The sequence below is a fragment of the Pithys albifrons genome, chromosome 15, assembly GCF_047495875.1.
Source record: "Pithys albifrons albifrons isolate INPA30051 chromosome 15, PitAlb_v1, whole genome shotgun sequence".
Lineage (NCBI taxonomy): Eukaryota > Metazoa > Chordata > Aves > Passeriformes > Thamnophilidae > Pithys > Pithys albifrons.
In genome coordinates, this window is record NC_092472.1 from 9,423,674 (window position 1) to 9,443,702 (window position 20,029).

At 58.5% G+C, this 20,029-nt stretch overlaps 1 protein-coding gene across 1 annotated transcript; it reads left to right on the forward strand.

Moving 5' to 3' along the window:
* The first annotated feature begins 17,420 nt into the window (after window positions 1-17,420).
* IL17B (interleukin 17B) lies at window positions 17,421-19,167 on the forward strand. The gene is made up of 3 exons (XM_071570383.1): window positions 17,421-17,441; window positions 18,365-18,651; window positions 18,883-19,167. The coding sequence occupies exons 1-3, from the start codon at window positions 17,421-17,423 to the stop codon at window positions 19,139-19,141; spliced, it is 567 nt and encodes a 188-aa protein (XP_071426484.1). The 3' UTR covers window positions 19,142-19,167.
* The last annotated feature ends 862 nt before the right edge of the window (window positions 19,168-20,029 follow it).

Sequence of the window (20,029 nt, forward strand, 5' to 3'; positions counted from 1 at the left end):
AGCAGCTCTTGTCCCTCTTTCCTGCCCCAAACTATGCTGGCACTAGCCCTTTGCTTCCCACCCTACTCCCAGCCCCAAAGGACTGGCCGGAACAGAGTCACTCAGGATTTGAGACCTTTATTGACCCTGGGTGACCCCGGCAGGGCAGGAGGGCTGTGTGAAGCTGCCTGCACACCAGCCACATCCTCTTGCAGTGAGCAGTGACCAGCAGGGACATCTGTCACCCCTTGGTGATCCACCTCCCCATGTTTGGGGTACCCAGGGGCTCCCTCTCCCAGCCGCCCTGTGACCCTGTACCTCCATTGCTGCCTCTCACAGGCTGTGGATCCCCATGGGATGGGCTGCTGAGCCGTGGCCCCAAGAACAGTATTTCCAGGAATCCCCAATGTAGCGCCTAAGGGATTCCTGGGAAAACTGGACCCTGAGGACACGGCAACCCAGATTTTCTGCCAGTTCCATGCATTCTTGCCGCTATCCAGGCTCTGTGTGTGGCTGATGGGGGGAGCAGCTGCTGCATCGCTGCTGTGCCCACCCTGCACAAGGGCCCCATGTTTCTGTGTGACCCCTCTCACTGGTGCTCAGTGGTGGGCTGGGGGCCCCAAGGAGACACAGGGGTCCCTCTGCTGCAAGGAGAAACCTCCTCACTCTTGTGTTCCTCCTTGCTCTTTGCAGGGATCTGGAGCTTTGGGATGAGGTGTCTCCAGTAGCCAGGGTTCAGGTCTCCTTGTGCCACTTGTCCCAGTGGGTGGGGGCTCCTGGTCGTCCCCAGGGTGCGCAGTTCCTCCCTTCCCGAGCTACAGTGCTTCATCTCAGACTCCCAATTGACCAGAGATGCAGCACTGCACCTTGGGCTGGGAGACATGGAGGTGTCTGTGGTCACCCTCGCTGCGGCTGATGTGCATCCATGGGTTGGGACACAGCAAGGCTGTGTGTCTGCCTGCCTGGCTGGGTGCAGGCAAAGAGGTACCCCTGCCTCCAGAGGTGTGAGCCTTTGTGTCGTGTGCCCAATCCCAACATGATGGCAGGACAGACCCCTGGGCTTGGTAGTTCAGCCTGGCCCCAGCTCTGCCGCGACAGACAGGGATAAGGACATGGAAATGGATGAGTGGTGTGTCTCCCTCCAAATCCATGTATCTCCCTTGAGAGCCAGTACAGAGGCAGTAAGAGTGTGAGTGTGATGGGAGTCACTCCCATGGGAGGGTGAACAGGATGGTGTGGGGCTTTGGGTATCACACAGCACATCCTTCCCTCTGCCCCTTCTCTACCCCATGGGATGAGGAGCATGTGAAAACTCCTACCGTCCCTCCCCACCCTTGTCCTTGTCCCTGTCCCCAGGAGAGCCTGCAGCTGGCCAGCACCTCGGCTTCCCAAGCTAAGACCTTGGCCATTCCCAGGGTGGCAAATCTGAGCCCAGCTCTTCCCACGGGCAAGAACCAGGTGCTATGGGACTGAAACACCCTGAATCTTCACCCCCGGGTCTGGACAGGCTTCAGCCCATCTGGCCTGAAGGGCGAGGATCCGGGGGGAAGCAGGAGGTGAGGGAGGATGGAGGGAGTGGCTGAGCCCAGGAACATCTCCTGCAGGCGAACACTAACATCCTGAGCAGAGCCGGAACGTGATAAACAGACCATCTATCACAGCCGCGGCCACTGCCGAGCCCCGACAGCCCCGGCGCTCCCAGCGGCGTGATGAGAAGCAGATGGTGCATCTCCGCCCTGAGCCCGTGCATCCGGCCCCGGCCACCCCCAGCCCCGTGCACCCAGCTGGGACCCGGGGCAGAAACCACCCCATGCAATGGACTGGGTTCTCCTGTCTGCTGCCTCTTATTCTTTTGGGGGAAAGAGCCCTGTGAAGCTTGTGGCATCCATTGTTCAGGACTGAGGCTTTGAAGCAGCCTCAGTTAGCACAGGGTTGTCCCTGTACCAGCCACAGCCAGGCCAGCCCTGGGCCCTGGCCAAGTGTGAGAGCAGCCACAGCAACCCAGAACCAGGGAAAGTGCTGCAGGGACCCTCCTACCACCCTGTGCCTTTGCAGAGCCTCTTCCCGACCCCATGCACACCCCCAGGAAGGGCCTGCTGTGCTTTCCACGATGTGCAGCACTGCAGTGTGCCCTGGGAGCCAGCCCCTAGGAGCCAGCCCCCTTTGCATGACTGGGCATGGGAAAAGGGTAGGTTTTCCCACAGCATATCCCTGCCTGTGCCCAGGAAAAGGGCCTCATGGTGATGCCTGTGCTGGTATGCTGGCTCTGCCCATCTCTCGCTGCTGGCCACATTTCTGGGGCTGTACAGTCCTCTTGCATGTTTGGCAGCTTCAGCGTCATCAGGGATCCCCCCAGCTGACCCTGTAAGACAGAGGATGTCAGTCAGCATAGCGGTACTGAGCTGAGTGTGGAGCCACAAGCCCTTGGGCCACACCTTGGGCAGCTGCTATGGGGCCTCTTTGGGTGCCCAGCACCCCATGGGACTGAGGACAGCAATGCCAACAACTCTGCACCCTACAATAATCACTCAAAGACCTCTCTATGTTACTCAAAGCCTTGTGTGCCCAAAGCCCATGGGCATGTCCTCCTCTCCTAGGGTGGGTGGCAGGTCCCCAGGTGCATGGGGAGGCCTGTAGTGGGCCTGGGGATGGGCCCTGTTCTCTCCCTGCCACTGTCCCAGCGCTGGTGGGAAAAGACAGGACAAAGCCCCTGTGGTGCAGGACTGGGAGAGCTCAGCTGCCGTCCCTGGGGAGGTGGCGGCGGGGGAAGGAACGCCGAGAAAGGCTGGAGGAATGCGCTGGGCTGCACATCCCACTGGCTTGGAGGCAAAACATCTGCCGTGGCTCACCCACCCCTGCCTGAGAGGAGGTCTCAGCGCAGAGAGGCACCCCCATCTCCCCTCCAATGTCCCCAGGATGGGTCAAAAAAGCCAGCACTGCCAGGCCTGTGCTTTCCCCCATGTTTCTATTCACAGTTTTCTCCCATTTTCCCAATGAAAGATGAGTGCCACAAGCATGCCATGTGGTCATCATACTCACATTGCTGTTGGGGCACTGCCACCCTGGGCAACACCAGTGTCCCCTGAGCAGAGCCTGCCAGGAGAGCTACAGCTGCAGGCTGATTGTCCCCTTGCTCATGTAAGTGCAAACATGCCACATGGATTTGGAAGGATCCAGAATAACAAATGGCTGGATCATGGTCCTGCCAATCCTGGGGGTCTGCCAGCCACCACATATCCCTGGACTGAGGCTGTCTGGAGGGTGCCCAGGGCACGGTGTATGTGCCCAGGACATCCCCCAGCTCCTTCCTTGGTTGCACCAGCTGTGCTGGCACTGCACGTGCCCCAGCCCGCTGCTCACCTCCAGCCTTTGCCTCTGCCGAGCTGTGTTCCCTGTGTGCCTGCCCTGCCGCTGCCGGTGGGTGCCGGGAGGGTGGGAGCAGGCAAGTGCTCCGTGGCCACGAGCTGCCTCACCAGCAGCACTGGGCTGAGTCAGAGCTCGTCCCTCCCCACGGTTACAACACAGTGCCCTTTCCCCTCTCCAGGCAGGCCGCCGCTGCAGGAAATATCTTTTTTTAATAGCAGTTGGGATTTGTTTGCTCCTTGAAATTCCGCAGCCCTGCAAGGACAGGCTGGGGTTTTTGAGGAACTCATGAACTCCCAACCAGGAGGGTTCTGCTCTTGGCTCTCTGGGTGGCACTGAGTGATGATCAGCCCTGTGCAAGCATCCTTTCCCCTCCTCCCAGCCCCCAAAATCCTGATCTCCACCAGCCATCAGAACTCCACCCCTGCCCCAGATAGCTTTGATCCATCTCTGGTCATCAACTTCCCAAACAGCCCTGATGCCACCTCCTGCTGGGTGAGGCAGCACCAGGCAAGGTAAATCTTGTCCAAGAATCTGCTTAGGTTCCCCCTCCAGGGTCATGAGGCCTGGGATGATGTAAGGGAACATGCCCTTGCTGGGAGGACTCAATCAACTCCAGAAATTTAAGGAACTGACCCCAGGGCAGCTCCTGTTGCTCGCTGGGTCCCTCACAGGCAACAGTCACACGAGGATGCTGCTCCTTGGCACAGTGCAGCACAAGCAGGTGGGGACAGCTCCAATGCTCTTCCCAATGGGGCCTTCCAGCTCTCCCAGCATCTCCATCCCATCCCCCACAGACCATGGTGGCCTCTGTGGAGGAGAGATGCCTCCTCTCTCCCTTCCTCCCTCCTTCCCTCGCCAGCACTGGTATTAAATCAAAGGTTTATGAGAAAATGGAGGGGCCAGGGGAGATCCTAATCTGGTCACAGGCTGATTAACCCCGAGTTCAGGGTGAGGTCCTGATGCTTGGCTATAAATAGGTCTGCCTTCCCTTTCCCATCCTCCTGCTGGGGCTGCGTGCCTGCCCTTTTATGGTCAAAAAGGCAGATTTGGAGACCAAGCGGCCCCCTTCTCCCATGCTGGGGGCGAGCCAAGGGGGCCCAGGGGGATGCTGCTCTTTCTTGATGGGTTTTGCTGGGATAAATTATAATGCCAAGAACAAAGAAGCAGGTTTGAGGGGCTGAGAGCAGGGATGGGTGCAGAGGAGAAGGCGCATCTGGTTTGTGCTCCTTCCTCCTGGGGCCAGAGCAAGGGAGAAATCACCTAATTTGGTGTCTCTGAAGAGCTGGGATTCTCCACACCCCACTTGAGGCACAGGGTGGTGGCATGCAATGGATGGCTGGAGAGAACCCAGGAACAAACAAGGCCTCTGTCACCTCCCTGCTGACATCTCCCTGTTTGTCACCCCAGGGCAGGGGACTGACCCTGCTCTCTCTGCCTGGCCACTGCTGTGCCCAGTCCTATGCTGCCACTAAGAACCCACTGGTTCCTGCAAAGCCACTGGTGCCAGTGCTGTGTTGAGATGCTGAAACCCCTCAGCAACAGAGCCAGGCTTTTGGACAAGGAGCCTCCAGAGCGGCAGGAGCAGCAGAATGGGGATTTGTGGCTGGAAGAAGCCATGGAAGCTAAGGAAGAGCCAAGGCTCACAGGTCATCGCCTTTCCCATGGCCTCAGCTCTTCCCCACTGCTGCTGGCCCTCAGACCACCATGTCCCCATCCTTAGCTGTTTTCCTTCTCCCAGCCCTGCCTCTCCCACACAGGGGCAGCACAGCCCTGAATCCCACACCCATCACGCTGCTGGAAGGTGTTTTGGGGGTGTGGGGAGCCTGCTGGCGAGGGCTGGAGCCTGGTGCTGGCCCCAGGGCACACAGAGCGTGGGAGCGGGTGCCGGCACCAGCCCTCCTGCTTTGTTTACACGTCACATTCCCGGTCTGGAGGAAGTGGTGCAAGGGTGAAGTCCCAGCGGGGCCAGACCAGCACGTCACCAGCCTCCTCAGCCCTCTCTGGAAAGGGCTGGTGAGAACTCAGAGCACGGCAGGGATTGCTCCCCATGGACACTGTTCCCAAGCAGTGTCGGGCAGCTGCTCCAGCATCTTCCTTGCTGCTGGGCTGTGCTCCTCACCCCACTCTTGCATGGCTCCCAGATGGTGCTGGCTGAAGGGACACTTGGCATGGTGGGCATTCAGGAGCTCACACGAGGCCAGCAAAGACCCTGGAGCCCAAGAGGGCAGGGAGCAACCAGATTCCCTCTCCTCCAGCAGAGGCACAGCCATGGTGTGGCTGGAGCTCATTAAGCTGCCAGAACTTTGGCTGCTTATCCCAGTTCTATCATCTTATCTCTTCTCCAGGAAGGGAGAAGGGGGAGTGGGGGTGTGTGCACAGCATTGCCTGGACATGAGAGGAGCCCAGTTTGTAATTCATACCCCCCACAGGCCCCAGCTTTCCCAGCCTTGCCTTCTGCTCTCCCAGCTGAGCAGTTAAAGACACTAAAATAAAATGCTATAAATGGGCCAAGTTCTCAGCACACAGGAGATGAGATGTGGGAAAAGATGGAGCACAAAAATTGCATTGGGATTAATATAACAGGCATCATAGCCCTGCAGTGCCCATGCAGCCAGGCTGTCCCATGCCAGCAGAGCCTCTGGCAAAGCTCATGGAGGCTTGAGGGGGGGATAATAAAGGAGAAATTTAAAAAATAAGGTTGAAAAGGGACAGGAAAAAAAGGAAGGACAAAACTGCAGTGAGGGAACCCAAGTAAGTAGTCCAGGTGGGGAGAGACATTGCTGTATGTACCAGTAACCCAGTCCCACAGTGAGCACCACGTGACCTATTGGCCACCAAGGAGCATCTGTCCCACATGTGGCACATCAGAACTCACAGCCGTGTCCCCAGACCCTGTCTGCCACCATCCCTTGTCCCAGTGAAGCTGCTTGTCCACCTCCCAGCAGAGGGAGAGGCAATGCTGTCCAGCTCTGTGCTGCCCACTGTGCCAGAGATGTCCCTACAGAGTGGGAAGATACACTGGGTCATAGGGAAAAGACCACACCACCAGCCAGCAACCATGTATCCTGTTGCCACAGGGTGGGAAGCCTCCAGCATTTCCAGTGCATCCCACCTCCCTGCAGACTCTGTGAGAGGGGCTTAAGAGTGCTGTTGCAGACCCAGCTGAGGCCAAGACCCCCAAGATTCACAGTGGAGCAGGTGGCACTGGTGTCCTGCAAGGCTGGCCGTGCCCTGGGCAGTCCCACCAGGACGCTGCCTCCTGCACCCTGACCATCTCCTGCAGCTCTGCCACTGCATGGCACCAGACTTCCCACAACAGTAGCACAAAGAAGATGCTGCTGCTCAGAAGCTCCTACTCAGATGTCTCAGGAGAAGCAGAGCCTGGGCAGGCTGGCTCAGGCTGCAGAACAACAGGTCCTGCTGGCCAGTGACACCCTTGGTGGTGGAGGAGAAGGAGGAGGTGGAGGCCACCCTATTTCTCTGCACCCTCCATGAGCCCAGCTGGCAGATGCTGCTGCTGGGCACACACTCTCCCTGGTCCCCAAACATCCCCAGGGTGGGCTGGCAGCCTGTTCCCACTGCCCGGGAGAGGTTAGAGCCAGGCATGCAGCAGGGCTGAGATGAACCGCATGAATGTACACTGTCTCAGGCAGGCAAAGGGATTTGGGACTCAGGAGCAGCAAGCAGTCCCCAGCACTCACTGGCCTTCAGCCACAGGATGTGCATTGGGCTTCATTCCTCCCAGCTGGAGCCTTCCCCTGTGCAGGATCTGCTCCGATTGCATCCTCTGTGCTCCTGGCCAAGGTCAAAGGATGGTGAAACAGCTCCAGAGCTCAGATTTCCAGCCTCTTGTCTCATCACTAAGCTTCCTCTGCCTCTGCCTCACACAGACTCAGGTGCTGGGGCCCCCCTGGGGAGCACCCAGTCCAGCACAGCCCCTCTGCTGCCTGTGCTACTGCCTGTGGGATACCTGTGTCATGCCACTGCCCATCACCCTGCCACAGCATGTCAGTGACCGACAGAGCAGTGCCCACCACATTCAGAGCCCTCACCAGACAGGAGGCAATGGTGCTGTAGACTGGGGAAGGGATTCACCGCAGGTCTGTTCATCAGGAGCTACATCAGGATGCACCACTGGACACCAGGTCTCCCCGCTCTGCCCTGGGAGAGGAGCAGTAGCAGGATACCAGGGATGAGCAAAGGGCTGCAGAGGAACAAGCCTCGGAATAGCTTGATCAAGAACAAGACTGGGTTTTGGACAGAAAACGAGACCAAGAGGAAAAAAAGGGCCCTTAATCATCTGCAGACTGCCTCTTAACAAGTGTGGAGGGAAATGCCACTCTATCCAGCAGCCACCCAGAGCTGCAGCCTGTCTAGACACAGCCTTCCCTGAATTCCTATTGATAACTACTTGGGAAATCTTTGGTGGAGGCATCTGCCTGTGTTTGTTGGAAGTTAACTTCTTTCCCATCAGCCAGCAGCAGGGAGGCCATCCCATTGCCCTTTGAAGGGCTCCCTGGATGTGATACAGAGGCTGGGGAGCCAGGAAAGGCAGAGGCAGGATAGTCCTGTGCTGGGGACATCCCCACTGGGATGGGGACACAGGTCTTGTCACACCAGTCGCTCTCCAACCCCATGTGCAGCATCGCAGTGCCAAGGTGCTACAACTTCCCCAGGAGCAGCAGGCAATAACAGGAAGCCCTTGAAGCACAGAGGGATGGGAACAGACTAGGACCATGGTGGACATGGCTGCCCTGAGAGGTTTTAGCGCCCTGGTTACTGTCACTGTCCCTTTACAGAGGAACACATATCCCATACAGGAGCCTGCACCTCCTACAGGGATGGCACCACACCCCGGTTGGATTCCCTGTCCTTGGGCCAGACCCAAATACCAGCTGGTGGTTATCCCTGTGGAAGAGGCAGGCAGACATGGAAGCTTGCTGGCATGGCACAGTGTCCCCAGGTGACCCACTGATAAAACAGCTACTGCTGTCCTGCCATCACCTGCTGCCCTCCCCTCCAGCCCCATGTCCAGGCCTCAGGGACTGGCTCTCACAGGGTCACACACTCTGCAGCTGCCACTGCAGCTCCAGGTGTTTGAGGATGTGGCCACCATTCCTCCGGTGAGCGATGGAGCCAGGGAAACAGCAGCAGCTGGATTAACACCAGCAGAGCCAGCTGGGGCCACAGCCAGGGAGACAGAGCAGGGCAGCAGCACAGGCTGGGCTGCAGTTGGGATCCCAAAAGCCGCTGGTCCCGGGATGCTCTCAGTGCAAGGGTGCTGGGTGGGGCAGCTCAAACACCCTGCAAGCCTCAGGCAGTGAGTCCCAGCCCCATCCCAGCTTGTTTTCCTCGAAAAGTGGCAGTAGCATTGCCAACCAGAGGAGGTAAGTGAGCAGCCCATTTCCCCACAGTGTGGGAAGCCCAACTGCCTGGGCTTGCCTCCGGCTTCCCATTTTTTTCCATTCTAGACATACACAAAGCAAAAGCAATTCCTTCCCCAGCCCTGGGAGGGCCCTTCCCCACATCTGAAAAACTGGGTGAGGTCCACTAAGCCAGGATGGAGATGTAGGGACAGACTTTGGGGAACCCCTTTGCCCAGGACCACCTAGCCCTGAGGCGGCTTCAGCCACTCCTCCCCAGCTCCATGCCAGGCAGGTTTCCCTGCTGGCATCTCATGTCTGTGCTCCACTCTCCTCCTGGAGTGGGGGCACCCCTGCCCACCTCGCCGCAGCCAGCTGGGCTGAGCTTGCCAGGATGGGGCTGGCAGGGGGAGATGCTGGAGGAGCCTTATTTCCCCCTGCCTGTCCCTGCCCACACCCAGGGCAGGCAGCAGACAGAGCTGGATCTCCCACGCTGCTGGGGAGTCTCAGCACCAAGCACCCCCCATTCCCGCCACCCCATGCACCCGTCCATGCACCCTCCCGCTCTCTCCATCTGCAGGCACCTACCTGCAGCCCCACACCTGCAGTGGGGCACCGCAGGGGCACGGGCACGTGCCCGCCACCTCCTTCTGGCACATTATAACCCGCCACTGGGACCCCTGTGCTGCCAGCCGGGGTTTTTTAAGCGGCTGGCACGGGAGCCCTCGGTGAAAAACTCCTTCCAGGCTGCTCAGAAGCTGGAAAACCTTTTTCTTTTTACCTTATATGAGCTGCCGGAGGAGGCCAGGCTGCCGACGGGCACCGCTGTCAGGGGCGCCGAGGGGATCCATTGGCTGGGGTGCCGTCACGTGGCCCCTCCGCCGTGACCCGCCGCCGCACAGCCCACTGTTGCTTTTACCCCCTAAGGAAGGGCCGCTTGACAATTTTCATATTTCTTCTAAATTTGGAGATTTCAGACAATGCTGGGAGGCTTGGCTTGGGATGCCAGAGGCCCATGTGGAAGTCATTAAGTCGGAGAGGGGGAGCGAGGGAAGGAGGGCTGGGGGGAGCGGGAGGGGAGGAGAGCAGCCTGGGCTGCGCTGGCTGCCAGCGACGCGCCTGAGAACACAGGCCATCCCGCCCGGAGAAAGTTGTTTGCAATAACCGACTTCCTCCGGGGACTGTGCATGGAGGGAATGCGCATCCCACCACCGGTGGGCCCGGGGGCCGGCAGGGTTGACTGTGGGGCCGAAGAGTCAGGGAGGTGCTGGCGTTCGTCCTGCCGGCCGGGGAAAGAAGCGGAGATGCTCCCTGGCCTGGCTAGAGGTGGCTCGTGACTCCCATTACTTTGAAAAGCTCCATCTGGCCTGGGAAAAAAAGCGTTTCAGTGGTCACAGGGCTCTCACTGGGCTCCCTGTGTGTACAGCGTGAGATCCCCGAGTGTAGACAGGGCTGAGACCCACATGGGATGGTGGTGGTGAGGCCAGGGCTGCAGGGCTGGGTGCACGTGGCACCTTTCCCGGCTTTCAGCAGTGCAGGAAGCCCATGTAGCAGCTCCTTCACCGTGGGGCTGCGTCCGCACCAGCCCCTCCCGGCCCCATGTGGACCATGAGTCCATGTATGGCTTCCAGCCGGCACTGGGGCCTCATTAATGAGCAGCCAGTTGGCAGCTTGGGCGGGAAACACCCGGCACCAAAGCGCCTTCATCCTCCTGGACATCAGCCCCCAGCGCGGCAAGGAAGGGCTGTCTCTGGCCGGACAGCAGTGCTCTGTCCGAGCCCCTCTGGGCAGTACAGAGCTGTGCTGGGACCCCCCAGGCAGTGAATCCAGAAGTGGAGTACAGCTCTGGAGCAGAAGCAACAGCCTCTGCAGGGCCCTCTGCAGCACACAATAACAGAGGGAGAGCCAGGGAGCAAGGGGAGGCATCACCAACTCCTCCTTTGGGTCTGCAAGGTGGTGACACTCCCTGAGGGGAGCAAAGAGCTGGTCTCTGGGCTCTCATGTCTTCCTGAGAGGATCCTGTCTCCTGAAAAGGAACTTGATCCTGAGCCATGCACAGACACAGTGATGGCTCCTGAACACTCATGTTGCCAGGGGATGTGCATGTGCTGCTATAATCTCAGTGGAGACAAATGTGGAGTAAGTGACAGTGAAGAACTTCTACCAGTAGCACATCCCAGAAGGGCTGGGAAAGGAGAGGGGTCCTACCGTTTCCAGATCCCTGAGTCTGTTGAGACATCCCCAAAGCCAAGGCCAGGGCCCCTCTGCCATCATGCCACACTTTGTACAGGGATGGTGTGGAGTGTCTGGTGTCCCTCTGGCTCCCCTCCAGACTTGTGTATCACCAAGGCCACTGCTACAGGAGCTGAACATCTCTGCAGCACCTCTGTGGATGTCCCTGGGACATCTCTTATTTTGGAGGGTACTACCTTGCCAGCTGCAGTAAAGGAGAAGGAGAGAACCAGACTGCTGGACAGGGCACCAGAAAGCAGCCCCAAGGGATGCCCAGCACCTGTCGGGAGAGCAGGGATGGGAGCGGCAGTACTTAGACCTGCCAGCAGCATGCCCAGACTCGGTGGGAAGAGGCAGCAGGTGTCCTCCAGAAAGCAATAGACACCATCCAGGTACATGGCCAGGAAAATAAAGGCTGGCAGAAGACTGGGGGATAAGAAAACCAATCCTTGTTTTGATTGCTGCACACACACAGATCCAGTGGCCCTCTGGCAAGACAAGCCTTGGTTTTGCCAGAACCCGGGGGCAGCCAGTTCCCACCAGGTCTGTCCACTGTCACCAGGGTATGGGAATGAGCCTCGGCTAGGCTGAACATGCAATGGGAACTGTGCAGGGCAGAGATCACAGCAGGGTTATCCTCCTCTCTCTGCTACAGATAATCTTGGTGCACAGCACAGAGCTAGGACATGTGGCATGTCCCCAGGCCACGATGGGGCTCTCCATGGGCACAGAGCTCTCCTGTGCCACTTTCAGCCCCCATACCCCTCACTGCATTGGGTACCCTGTGCCCATGTGTACCAGGCTTATCCCCATCCCATGCCCTGGGAGCCCAGCAGCCTCCCCAAGAGCCAGCATGGAAATGCCCCAGCCCTGCCAACTTGCAGCCCCTCTCCCCTCTCCTCTCAGTGGGCCGGCTTTGAGTGAGGCACAACTAACGGCTGTCATTAAACAAACACTATAATTAGAAAGCAGGTTTCCTAAATGAAGTGAAAAATGTAATGTTAGCCTCTGTTTGTTCGCTGGATGCTGCTCTCTTGTTCCATGACCCAGAGGGGTCATGCCCTGTGGTTTCTGAGAAGTCTTAATAAGGTAATGTTTAGGAGGTTACTATCTTTACAGCTCTTGTCTTATTACAACTCCATAAGAAAAACATTTGGGGCAAAGCGGGATTCCTTGGCGCAAGTTTGTTTTTGTTACTCCTTCGCTAAGATGCTGCCCAGCCATCCCTCCTCACCACAGATTCAGTTTCAGTATCTCCACAAAAGTGACTTTTTTTCCTACTTCCCTGACCTCTAGCCCCTCCCAGCTGGGTGTGAGGGCACGGGTCAAGCAGCAGGTCCCAGGCAGGCAGGCAGGCAACCACTGGCTGCCGCCTGCACATGGGGTGATGCCATGGGGCAGTGACGGAGAGGGAGCCACTGGGCAGGCTCTACATGACTGCTCCCACCTTCCCAAGAGCCTGGAAAGTTATAAGAGAAACCCTTCTTCATGTGAGCTCTGCTAAGATACAAACCCACCAAATTTACAGCCTTTTCATCTGCTGCCTGACATCAGAGGAGGCTGCTGGGGGGGCAGGAGGGCATTTCTTGGCCCATATATTATTACAGCCCCTGCCTCCCTCACCCTCATGGAGGACAGGACAGTGTGATTAATGGGTAAGCTGGGCTGAAGTGGCATTGAAGGTGACCTTCAGGATAGGCCTGAGCTGCTCTGTAAATCCCTTCCCTCCCCAGACTGCTAAAAGAGCAGCATGGAGGAACAGGGGATGGGGATCAGGCCATAAGATTGTCTGCTCGTATTTCAAACCACCAGTTTTCATCTGATGATGATTCTCCAGGAGCCTGAGAGACCCTGCACATGCTGCAGTGGTCTCATGCCGAGGGATGCAGGGAGAAGTGTAACTTGAGCACAACCCACCAGGAGAGATATCAGTGCCACTGCTGAGCTTTCCATTGACCTCTGCCTTATGCCTTCCCCTGGGAAACTGGGAACTTGGACACCTGGCCACAAGCAAAAGCCATCAAAGCCCTAAAATAAGACGTTTTCTCCTCATAAACCCAGAGGACATCGCTGCCCTGGAAGCATGTGCCTGGGAGCATCCTCCAGCCCTGTGGCGTTGCAGGAAAGGCAGTGGGGATAGCTTTGTGTGCCCCACATGGAGCTGGAGAGCCAGCCCTTCCCACATCCAGGAGCTGGGATGCAGGTGGCATCCTGGCAGGATTACATGTCACCCTCACAATCCAGCATGAAGTGCAGCCACTCCTCTGGAGCACTCAGGGTTTGCTGTCCAACCCTCTGCCTTAGGCGCAGGGGAAAGGAAAACAGTTATTTGGAAACCTGCATTACCCACCCATGCTCTGAACTGAGCCCATGAGCCCAAAAGCCTGGGGGAGACAGGAGTACAAGGACAGGGGGCATGGAGGGAGCAAGGCATGGGGCCAGGTGTCTGTTGGGCTCAGCAGGCTGATGGCACCTGTGCCTGGGTAGCCTCAGTGGTCCTTGCAACCTCCCTGTCTGGACGAGACCATGGCTCTGCCCCACTCTGTCCTGTGAGGAGCTGAGGCTGTCCCACAGAGAGCACCCAAAGGGTCCTGCTGGGACTAGGATCTGTCTGTGCCATGGACTCACACCAGCCTCTCCAGTCCACCCCCAGTGCCACCATCGGGGAGCTACACTGGGGCACCAGGGCAGAGAGCCGCCTGGGCAGCTGCCGGGCCCACACCGGGCGCTGTGCCGGGCAGGGGCGGAAGGAAGCGGGTGTTTTCAGCACGGGGAGTGGGAGAACAGGCTTTTTCCATCAGGTGTTATGTCTCCAGGAGCAGAAGGCAAAAGAAAACAAAAGGCAGGAGAGGACCGGGGCAGGAGGAACCTGCGCGTCTGGATCGTGTAACCAGCGACGTGCTGTAAACGCTGGGCGGCTGATGGATGTGCCGGCGGGGAGCGGCAGGATGTGCTGGATGCGCATCTTCCCTCCCTCCCCGCCGTCCCGGCGCTGCCAGAAGCCGCTCTCCTGACGCCTTCGGCCTCCCGAGAGCCTCCTGTCCGGGGCTGGGCAGCTTGGGGTGCTGCTGGTCCCGTGGCCCCCCCGCCCCAGAGGACAACCCTGCTCTGCTCTGCCTCCCGACGCCGAAGCCTGGCTGTTATCTCCAGCGTGTGATCCAAAGGGCGTGATTTACAGCCAGCCCAGAGCAACACCCAGCTCCCCGCTCGAGGAGGCAGAAGGGCTGCCGGGACATCTGGATTAGGGCTATGTAAATAATATAGTCCACTGATGCAGAACCTGCGCGTGGCTGCCAACATGGTCACCCCTCCTGCCCACAGCGCCTCAGCACTACATAGGGCAATGCCCTTTCCCTCCCATGGGAAAACCCTTCCTGCCAGGATGGGGGGTCTGGAAACAGTGCCAGCATCATGGGGGCACAGGAGCATGTTCTTGTCCCACAACAGCTGCCGGCGGGGGAGAGGAATGATGAATTCCTGGCCACCCTGTCCAGCCGTACTGTGTCTCTGTGTTTATGTGATGGCAGGAACTGGCAGAATTAAGCACTTTTTGTTTTTCCCTTTTTTGAGAACGGAGTTTTAATTCCCACCAAACAATGTTCTTTTTCCAGCAAGCTTAAAATAAGCCTTTTTGGCTTGGGCATCTCTGGAGCCACTCACGCTCCAAATGGGTCGTTGTGCAAATATGGATGTGAGCTCAACGCTGCTGGCTGGGCAGGCACTACCTGCTGGGGGGAGTAGGGGGATGCAGGAGGGCCCTGGCCCTGGCCCTTCTCGTGGTGCTGTCTCTGGCCAGGACAGCTTCCTGGAACATGCTTTCCCTTGATGAGTGGAAAATGTTGCTCACACAGAGATAGGATGTGCTGTGGCAGTGCTGGAGCCTCCCGCCAGACCCATCTGTCTGACTGACCCAGGTGTGGGTGTGTGCTCAGCTGTGCCTCACAAACCCCATGAGGAGCCAGGCTTGGGAGCAGCCTGGTGCTTGGAGAAGCTGCCATGCCCTGCAGGGTGGCACCAACCGTGTTGCTGCCCACAGACCACACATCAGCAGCTTCCACCCTGGCAGGGACATTCCTGCTTAGAGAAAAAGGCAAAAAGCTATTTTCTGCCAATGTGAACTGCGGTCTGATTTCCTCCTTTTCCCTTACCTGTGGTCCCCATCATGTGCTCTGCCACATGCCATGTGTGCCCTGCCCAGCATATTCCTCATGCTGAGCACGGCATGACACAGCTGCCCTGCATCCCTCTACCCCTGAAACTCAGTCTTGGCTCAGCCTGGTAAATTAGCACCTGTGTTTACTTGGGGCAGGTAGAGCCTATCTTCATGATCCCTCCTGCCCCATTTGGGGACCTGTTCCCTGTCTCCAGGCTCTGCTTGCCACCTAAGTTTCTCATGGCAGTGGGGCAATGTGGTGGGAAGGTAGCAGGAATGAGCACATACAACAAAACTGAAAGCACAACTCCTTTTCCCGCCAGGTAACCCCCTTTCCAGGGGAGCGCTGTGGAGGTTTTCAGCCCTTCCCAGCCACCTGACCTCGGCACACCCAGCTCTCACAGGGATGGCACTGCAGCCAGCATGGGCACACAGAGTCCTCCAGCCACTCTGTCCCAGCCTGGAGGCAGAGGCTGGCCATGACCCAGCTGCCCACGTATCCCAGCCCCTTCCCTCGCATCAGTCTGGTGGGGAAAAGTCTCCCGCATCCACCCCCGCCTCCTCCAGCTTATCAAATTTGGCCATGTCTGAAAAGCCCTGGTTTCCTTTTCACCAAAAAAGATCAAAACTGGGTAATTGGCTGCCGGCACGGATGCCTCTGCGCCTCTCTCATGTGTAAACAGCATTGCCGAGTGCTGACACAACGCAGGCAGCTGCGGCACACGCAGGCGCCCCGGGCCTGGGGCTGCTCACCAGCCCTTCTGGGGGTCACAGAACAGGCAGTGAAGGCATTGGGTGCAGGCAGAGGCTGGCTCAGCACCCTAGAAAAGGCTGGTGGCAGAGAGCCAGGGGTTGCCATACGTCTGGTGAAGCACAGGCAGGTGGTTGCAGGGCTCCTGCAACAGCCAGGTCCCCTCTGCCAGGTCCCAAGGTGACAAACGGGACACTCTGCTCAGTGGACAGCATCAGACTTCACCCAAGGGGACAGCAAAGCCCCCAAAATGGTGTGCTGAGGTTGTCATTGAGGATGTTAACCTGGGCCAGGGTGGGTGGAAGCAGCCAGGTCATGTTCCCTGGGGCTCGTTGGAGGAGAGGGACAGTGTGAGTTGGGGGTACAGTGACTTTTATCCTATTTGCAGAGATTTCTGGAGACCCAGTTCATGGACCGGGAAAAGAAGGTGGAAATTTCCCATCACCCTACAAAGTTCAAGGGCCTTCAAATCCCTGGGGATGTTCAGTGAGTCAGGAGGAGGAAGAAAACTCAGCATCCAGTGCTGCCACCAAAGGAGCAGGGCAGGGTCTGCTGCCCGGGAGCGTGGGGAACAGCGCCGAGTAATCCGCCTGAGGCTGGGAGGGGAGGAGAGCTGGATGCGGGGAGGGATGGAGGGCGGGATGGAGGGGCGGAGGAATGCAGGAAGGGATGGAGAGAAGGAGGGTTGCAGACTGGGCTGCGGTTGGGTGGCAGACAGCACCATCGCGTGGCACCTGACTGCAGGGACAGCGACAGCCCAGGGCACGGGGTGCAGTGCCAGCCCCCTCTCCGCCGTCCCTGGAACGGGGATTTACAGCTGGCTCTCCAGTGACTCAGTTTCTCTCCCCGCAGCACCCTCCACCTCGATTCTTTGCCTCGGGAGGCCAGAGCAGCACCCACTGCTAACACTCACTGCTCTGCAGCTCTGGGACCCAGACCCATGGCCAGCTGTGGGCACAGGCCAGAGTTGAGAATGGGTGTGAGAACAGCAGAAGAAGGGTTTGGGGATAGACAGACCAGGGATGCAGGGAATGATGGGTGTCATCACCTCACTGCTGGGCAGGAGAGTCTGGAGGTTCCTGTGGTCAGAGTTGATGGTGGTGGCACATGGATGACAGTGGGCTCTCAGCTCCAGGCTACCTGCACATCTTGCTGCCAGCACAGGACACATCCCACCCCCGGTCCTCCTGTGAGGCCCTGCTCCTCCAGCCCAGCAGTCACATCCCTTCTGGCCCCGTCAGGGCTGTGACCACCCTGATGGCACCACCAGAGCCCAAACTCCCTCCACAGGCCAGGTTACTGCACAGGGAGCCCCTCTGGGCTGCCTGGTCCAGGCAGGACCTGCCACCAGCCACAGTTGCCACCAGTGCAGAGGCAGTGCCCAGGGCAGTGGTGGGTGGCCAAGTCCCAGACCACACTGGCCCCTTGCCCTGCCGGTGCCGAGGCTCCCTGGCACCTTGGGGACTGGACACACCTCTGGCAGGACACAGCCAGGGGCTGGGGCTTTCCCTTTTTAGCTCCCTGACTCTGGTGCCAGCCACACTGCAGGACAGCGGCCGGCAGCCCCTTCACGGCCATGGAGCGGGCTCCAAACCTGGTAGGTGACTCCACGGTGGTTCAGGGCTTGCTCCTCATTTTCCTTCCTTAATATAATTATTTGCATGGTTGTTTACGGATGGCTACCTGGGTTTGTTTGCTTTGGAGATGCCTGCTGTGGCCTGCCAGGGCCATTGCTCCCTTGCCTGGCGCAGTGAGGATGCAACAGCCTCAGAGAGCAAAGCTGGGACAGTTCGACTGGACAGTCCGGCACCAGAGGGGGAAAACAGCCCTGGTTGAGTGGTCCCTGCCCCGGGGCACTGCACACCCCTGGGCAGGGTGTGGGGCTGCCTCAGCTGACTGCAGGGACACAAATAGCAGGGAGCAGGACTACAGAAAGCAACTTTGTTCACTGCTGGGCAGCCTGCCGGGTGTCAGCACATGGCAGCTCGGTTCTGTGAGCCCGAGGGAGAAGGGAAGGAAAAAGCATCTTTTCTCTCTCACCATCCTCAGAGCACAGAGGGAGGGAGAGGAGGATTTGGATAAAGATCCCATTCTTGACTGTTTCACCTCTAAAGCTCCTTTTAAACCACAGGCTGCCCAGGTACAGCATGAGCTGAGGGTGTACCCATCCCTCCCAGCACGAGCTGCCTCAGGGTGGGCAGCGAAGGGGACTGGGCCCACCTCGGGCACCACAGGGGCACTTTGGGCAACACAAATGGCCAGTTGCATGGTAAAGGTCTTCACATCCACATGCATCAGCTGGGTTCAGCATGACCCTGTGCTCACCATCCCTGCAAACTGCTCTCAGTATTTCCATGGGTCTCACATGCAAGTCAGCAGTCCTTTGGTGGTTGCACGTGTGCCACCCCAAAGTCAGTGCAGTCCTGCCATCACCAGGTGCCCCCTGGGAAGTGGGAGAACTCCGCTTCCATGCCAGTCCTGCAGCCCAAGCTGCCACGCACCATCCTCCTTCTTCCTCAGCTTCTCCTCTGCATCTTCACCTTTGCCATGGTCCTAGTCCCGGAAGCAAAGGACCAAAGCAAGGCAGCGAAAGGCAGGAGAAGGGGCCTGGCACGGCCCCCAACAGCCACCCCTGCCCTTGCCTGGGCCCCAGATGACCATTATGCCACCATGGCAGACTACGAGGAGAGCATCCAGGACATGGTGCGCCAGCTGAGGAACAGCTCTGAGCCAGCTGACACCAAGTGCCAGGTCAACCTGAGGCTCTGGAGGTCCAACCGGAGGAGCCTGTCCCCTTGGGCCTACAGGTGAGCTTGGGGCAGGGACCTTGGGAACATAAAAAGTGGCTCTGTGCCAGCAAACACTGTGGCAGCCACAGGTCCAGCATCACAGGACTGTGGCGGCTGCTGGAGGGTGCAATAGGATGTGATGCAGAACCCCATTTCACCCCAGGGAGGCATTGCCCTGCCTGTCTCCAGCCACCCACTGCTTCCATCTCACTGTCTCTCCAATCATGTCATGTTTTCCTTTTCGTCCAGCATAAACCATGATGCAACACGGATCCCGGCAGACATCCCTGAGGCCCGATGCCTCTGCACTGGCTGCATCAACCCCTTCACGATGCAGGAGGACCGCACCATGGCCAGCATTCCCATCTACAGCCGGCTCCCTGTCCGCAGGCTGCTCTGCCAGGTCCCAGGCGAGGTGGGACACAAGGCCTCTGGGAAGAAGAAGTGTCACAAGAAGTATCAGATGGTCATGGAGACCATCGCTGTGGGCTGCACCTGCATCTTCTGAGGTTGCAAAGCTAACCCCTGCAGCTACCCATGGGCATCTAACCAGTTTGCTCTTGCTTCCCAAGCTTGCTCATCCCTCTGGGAGAAGGTCACCTGGCTGAGCATCAGGGTGAGGGGAGCCCCTGTGCAAAGCGATAGCAGCTCCAAGAGCTCCCCAAAATTTCCTTGCAGACTCCACCAGCCTCAGCCCAAGCAGCCACTTTGGTGACACCCAGTGCAGAGGCAGCTCCTGCAAGTCCCCCACCTATATGCAGTCCTGTGGCCTCGCAGGGAGACACCAACTGACCAGAGCCCCTGAGCCTCCAGGGCTCAGCAGGACAGGCTGGGGGACAGAGAGAGGCTGGGGGACAGAGAGTCCTTCTGGCTGGGCAGGATCAAGCCTCCGCCTTTCCCAAAGTCTTGTCTTCATTCCCTCCATCGGTGCAACAGCTCCAGTAGCGCCCTGCTGCCCCCAGTCCTTTCCAGTCCTCCCACAAGTTCCTTTGAGTCAGGCTGGGCAGCCCAGAGACTGGGGCAAGTGGTTTGGGTGGCTCCTGAGGTCTTCAATAAAGCATATTGCAGGCCCCCGTCTCGGCCCGTTGTGCTGTCTGTCCGTCCTGCCTGCCTGAGGTCAGCCCAGCTTCTCCCACCAAGGCTCTTCTGCTCCCCAGAGCTCAGGGAAGCCTGAACACCCCCAGAAACAGGGAGCACCCACCAGGACCAGAGACAGTCCACTCTGCAGCCCATCCCCAGGGCACCAGGCCCATGAGTGGAGCCAAGCTCCATGCATGCATTGCATGGGAGAGACCATGGGCCCTCCTGCCCGAGCCAGGGACAGCCCTACCACTGAGTTCCACAGGGGCAAAGATAGGAAGGCAGAAGAGACTATGGTGGCAGCCAGGCAGCTTAC

Bases quoted from the DNA above. Each gene is read 5' to 3' on its own strand.
- IL17B (XM_071570383.1), top strand. From the start codon at position 17,421: ATGGAGCGGGCTCCAAACCTG. The intron at 17,442-18,364 runs GTAGGTGACTCC...CTTCTTCCTCAG, and splicing joins TGGAGCGGGCTCCAAACCTG to CTTCTCCTCTGCATCTTCAC. The intron at 18,652-18,882 runs GTGAGCTTGGGG...CTTTTCGTCCAG, and splicing joins CTGTCCCCTTGGGCCTACAG to CATAAACCATGATGCAACAC.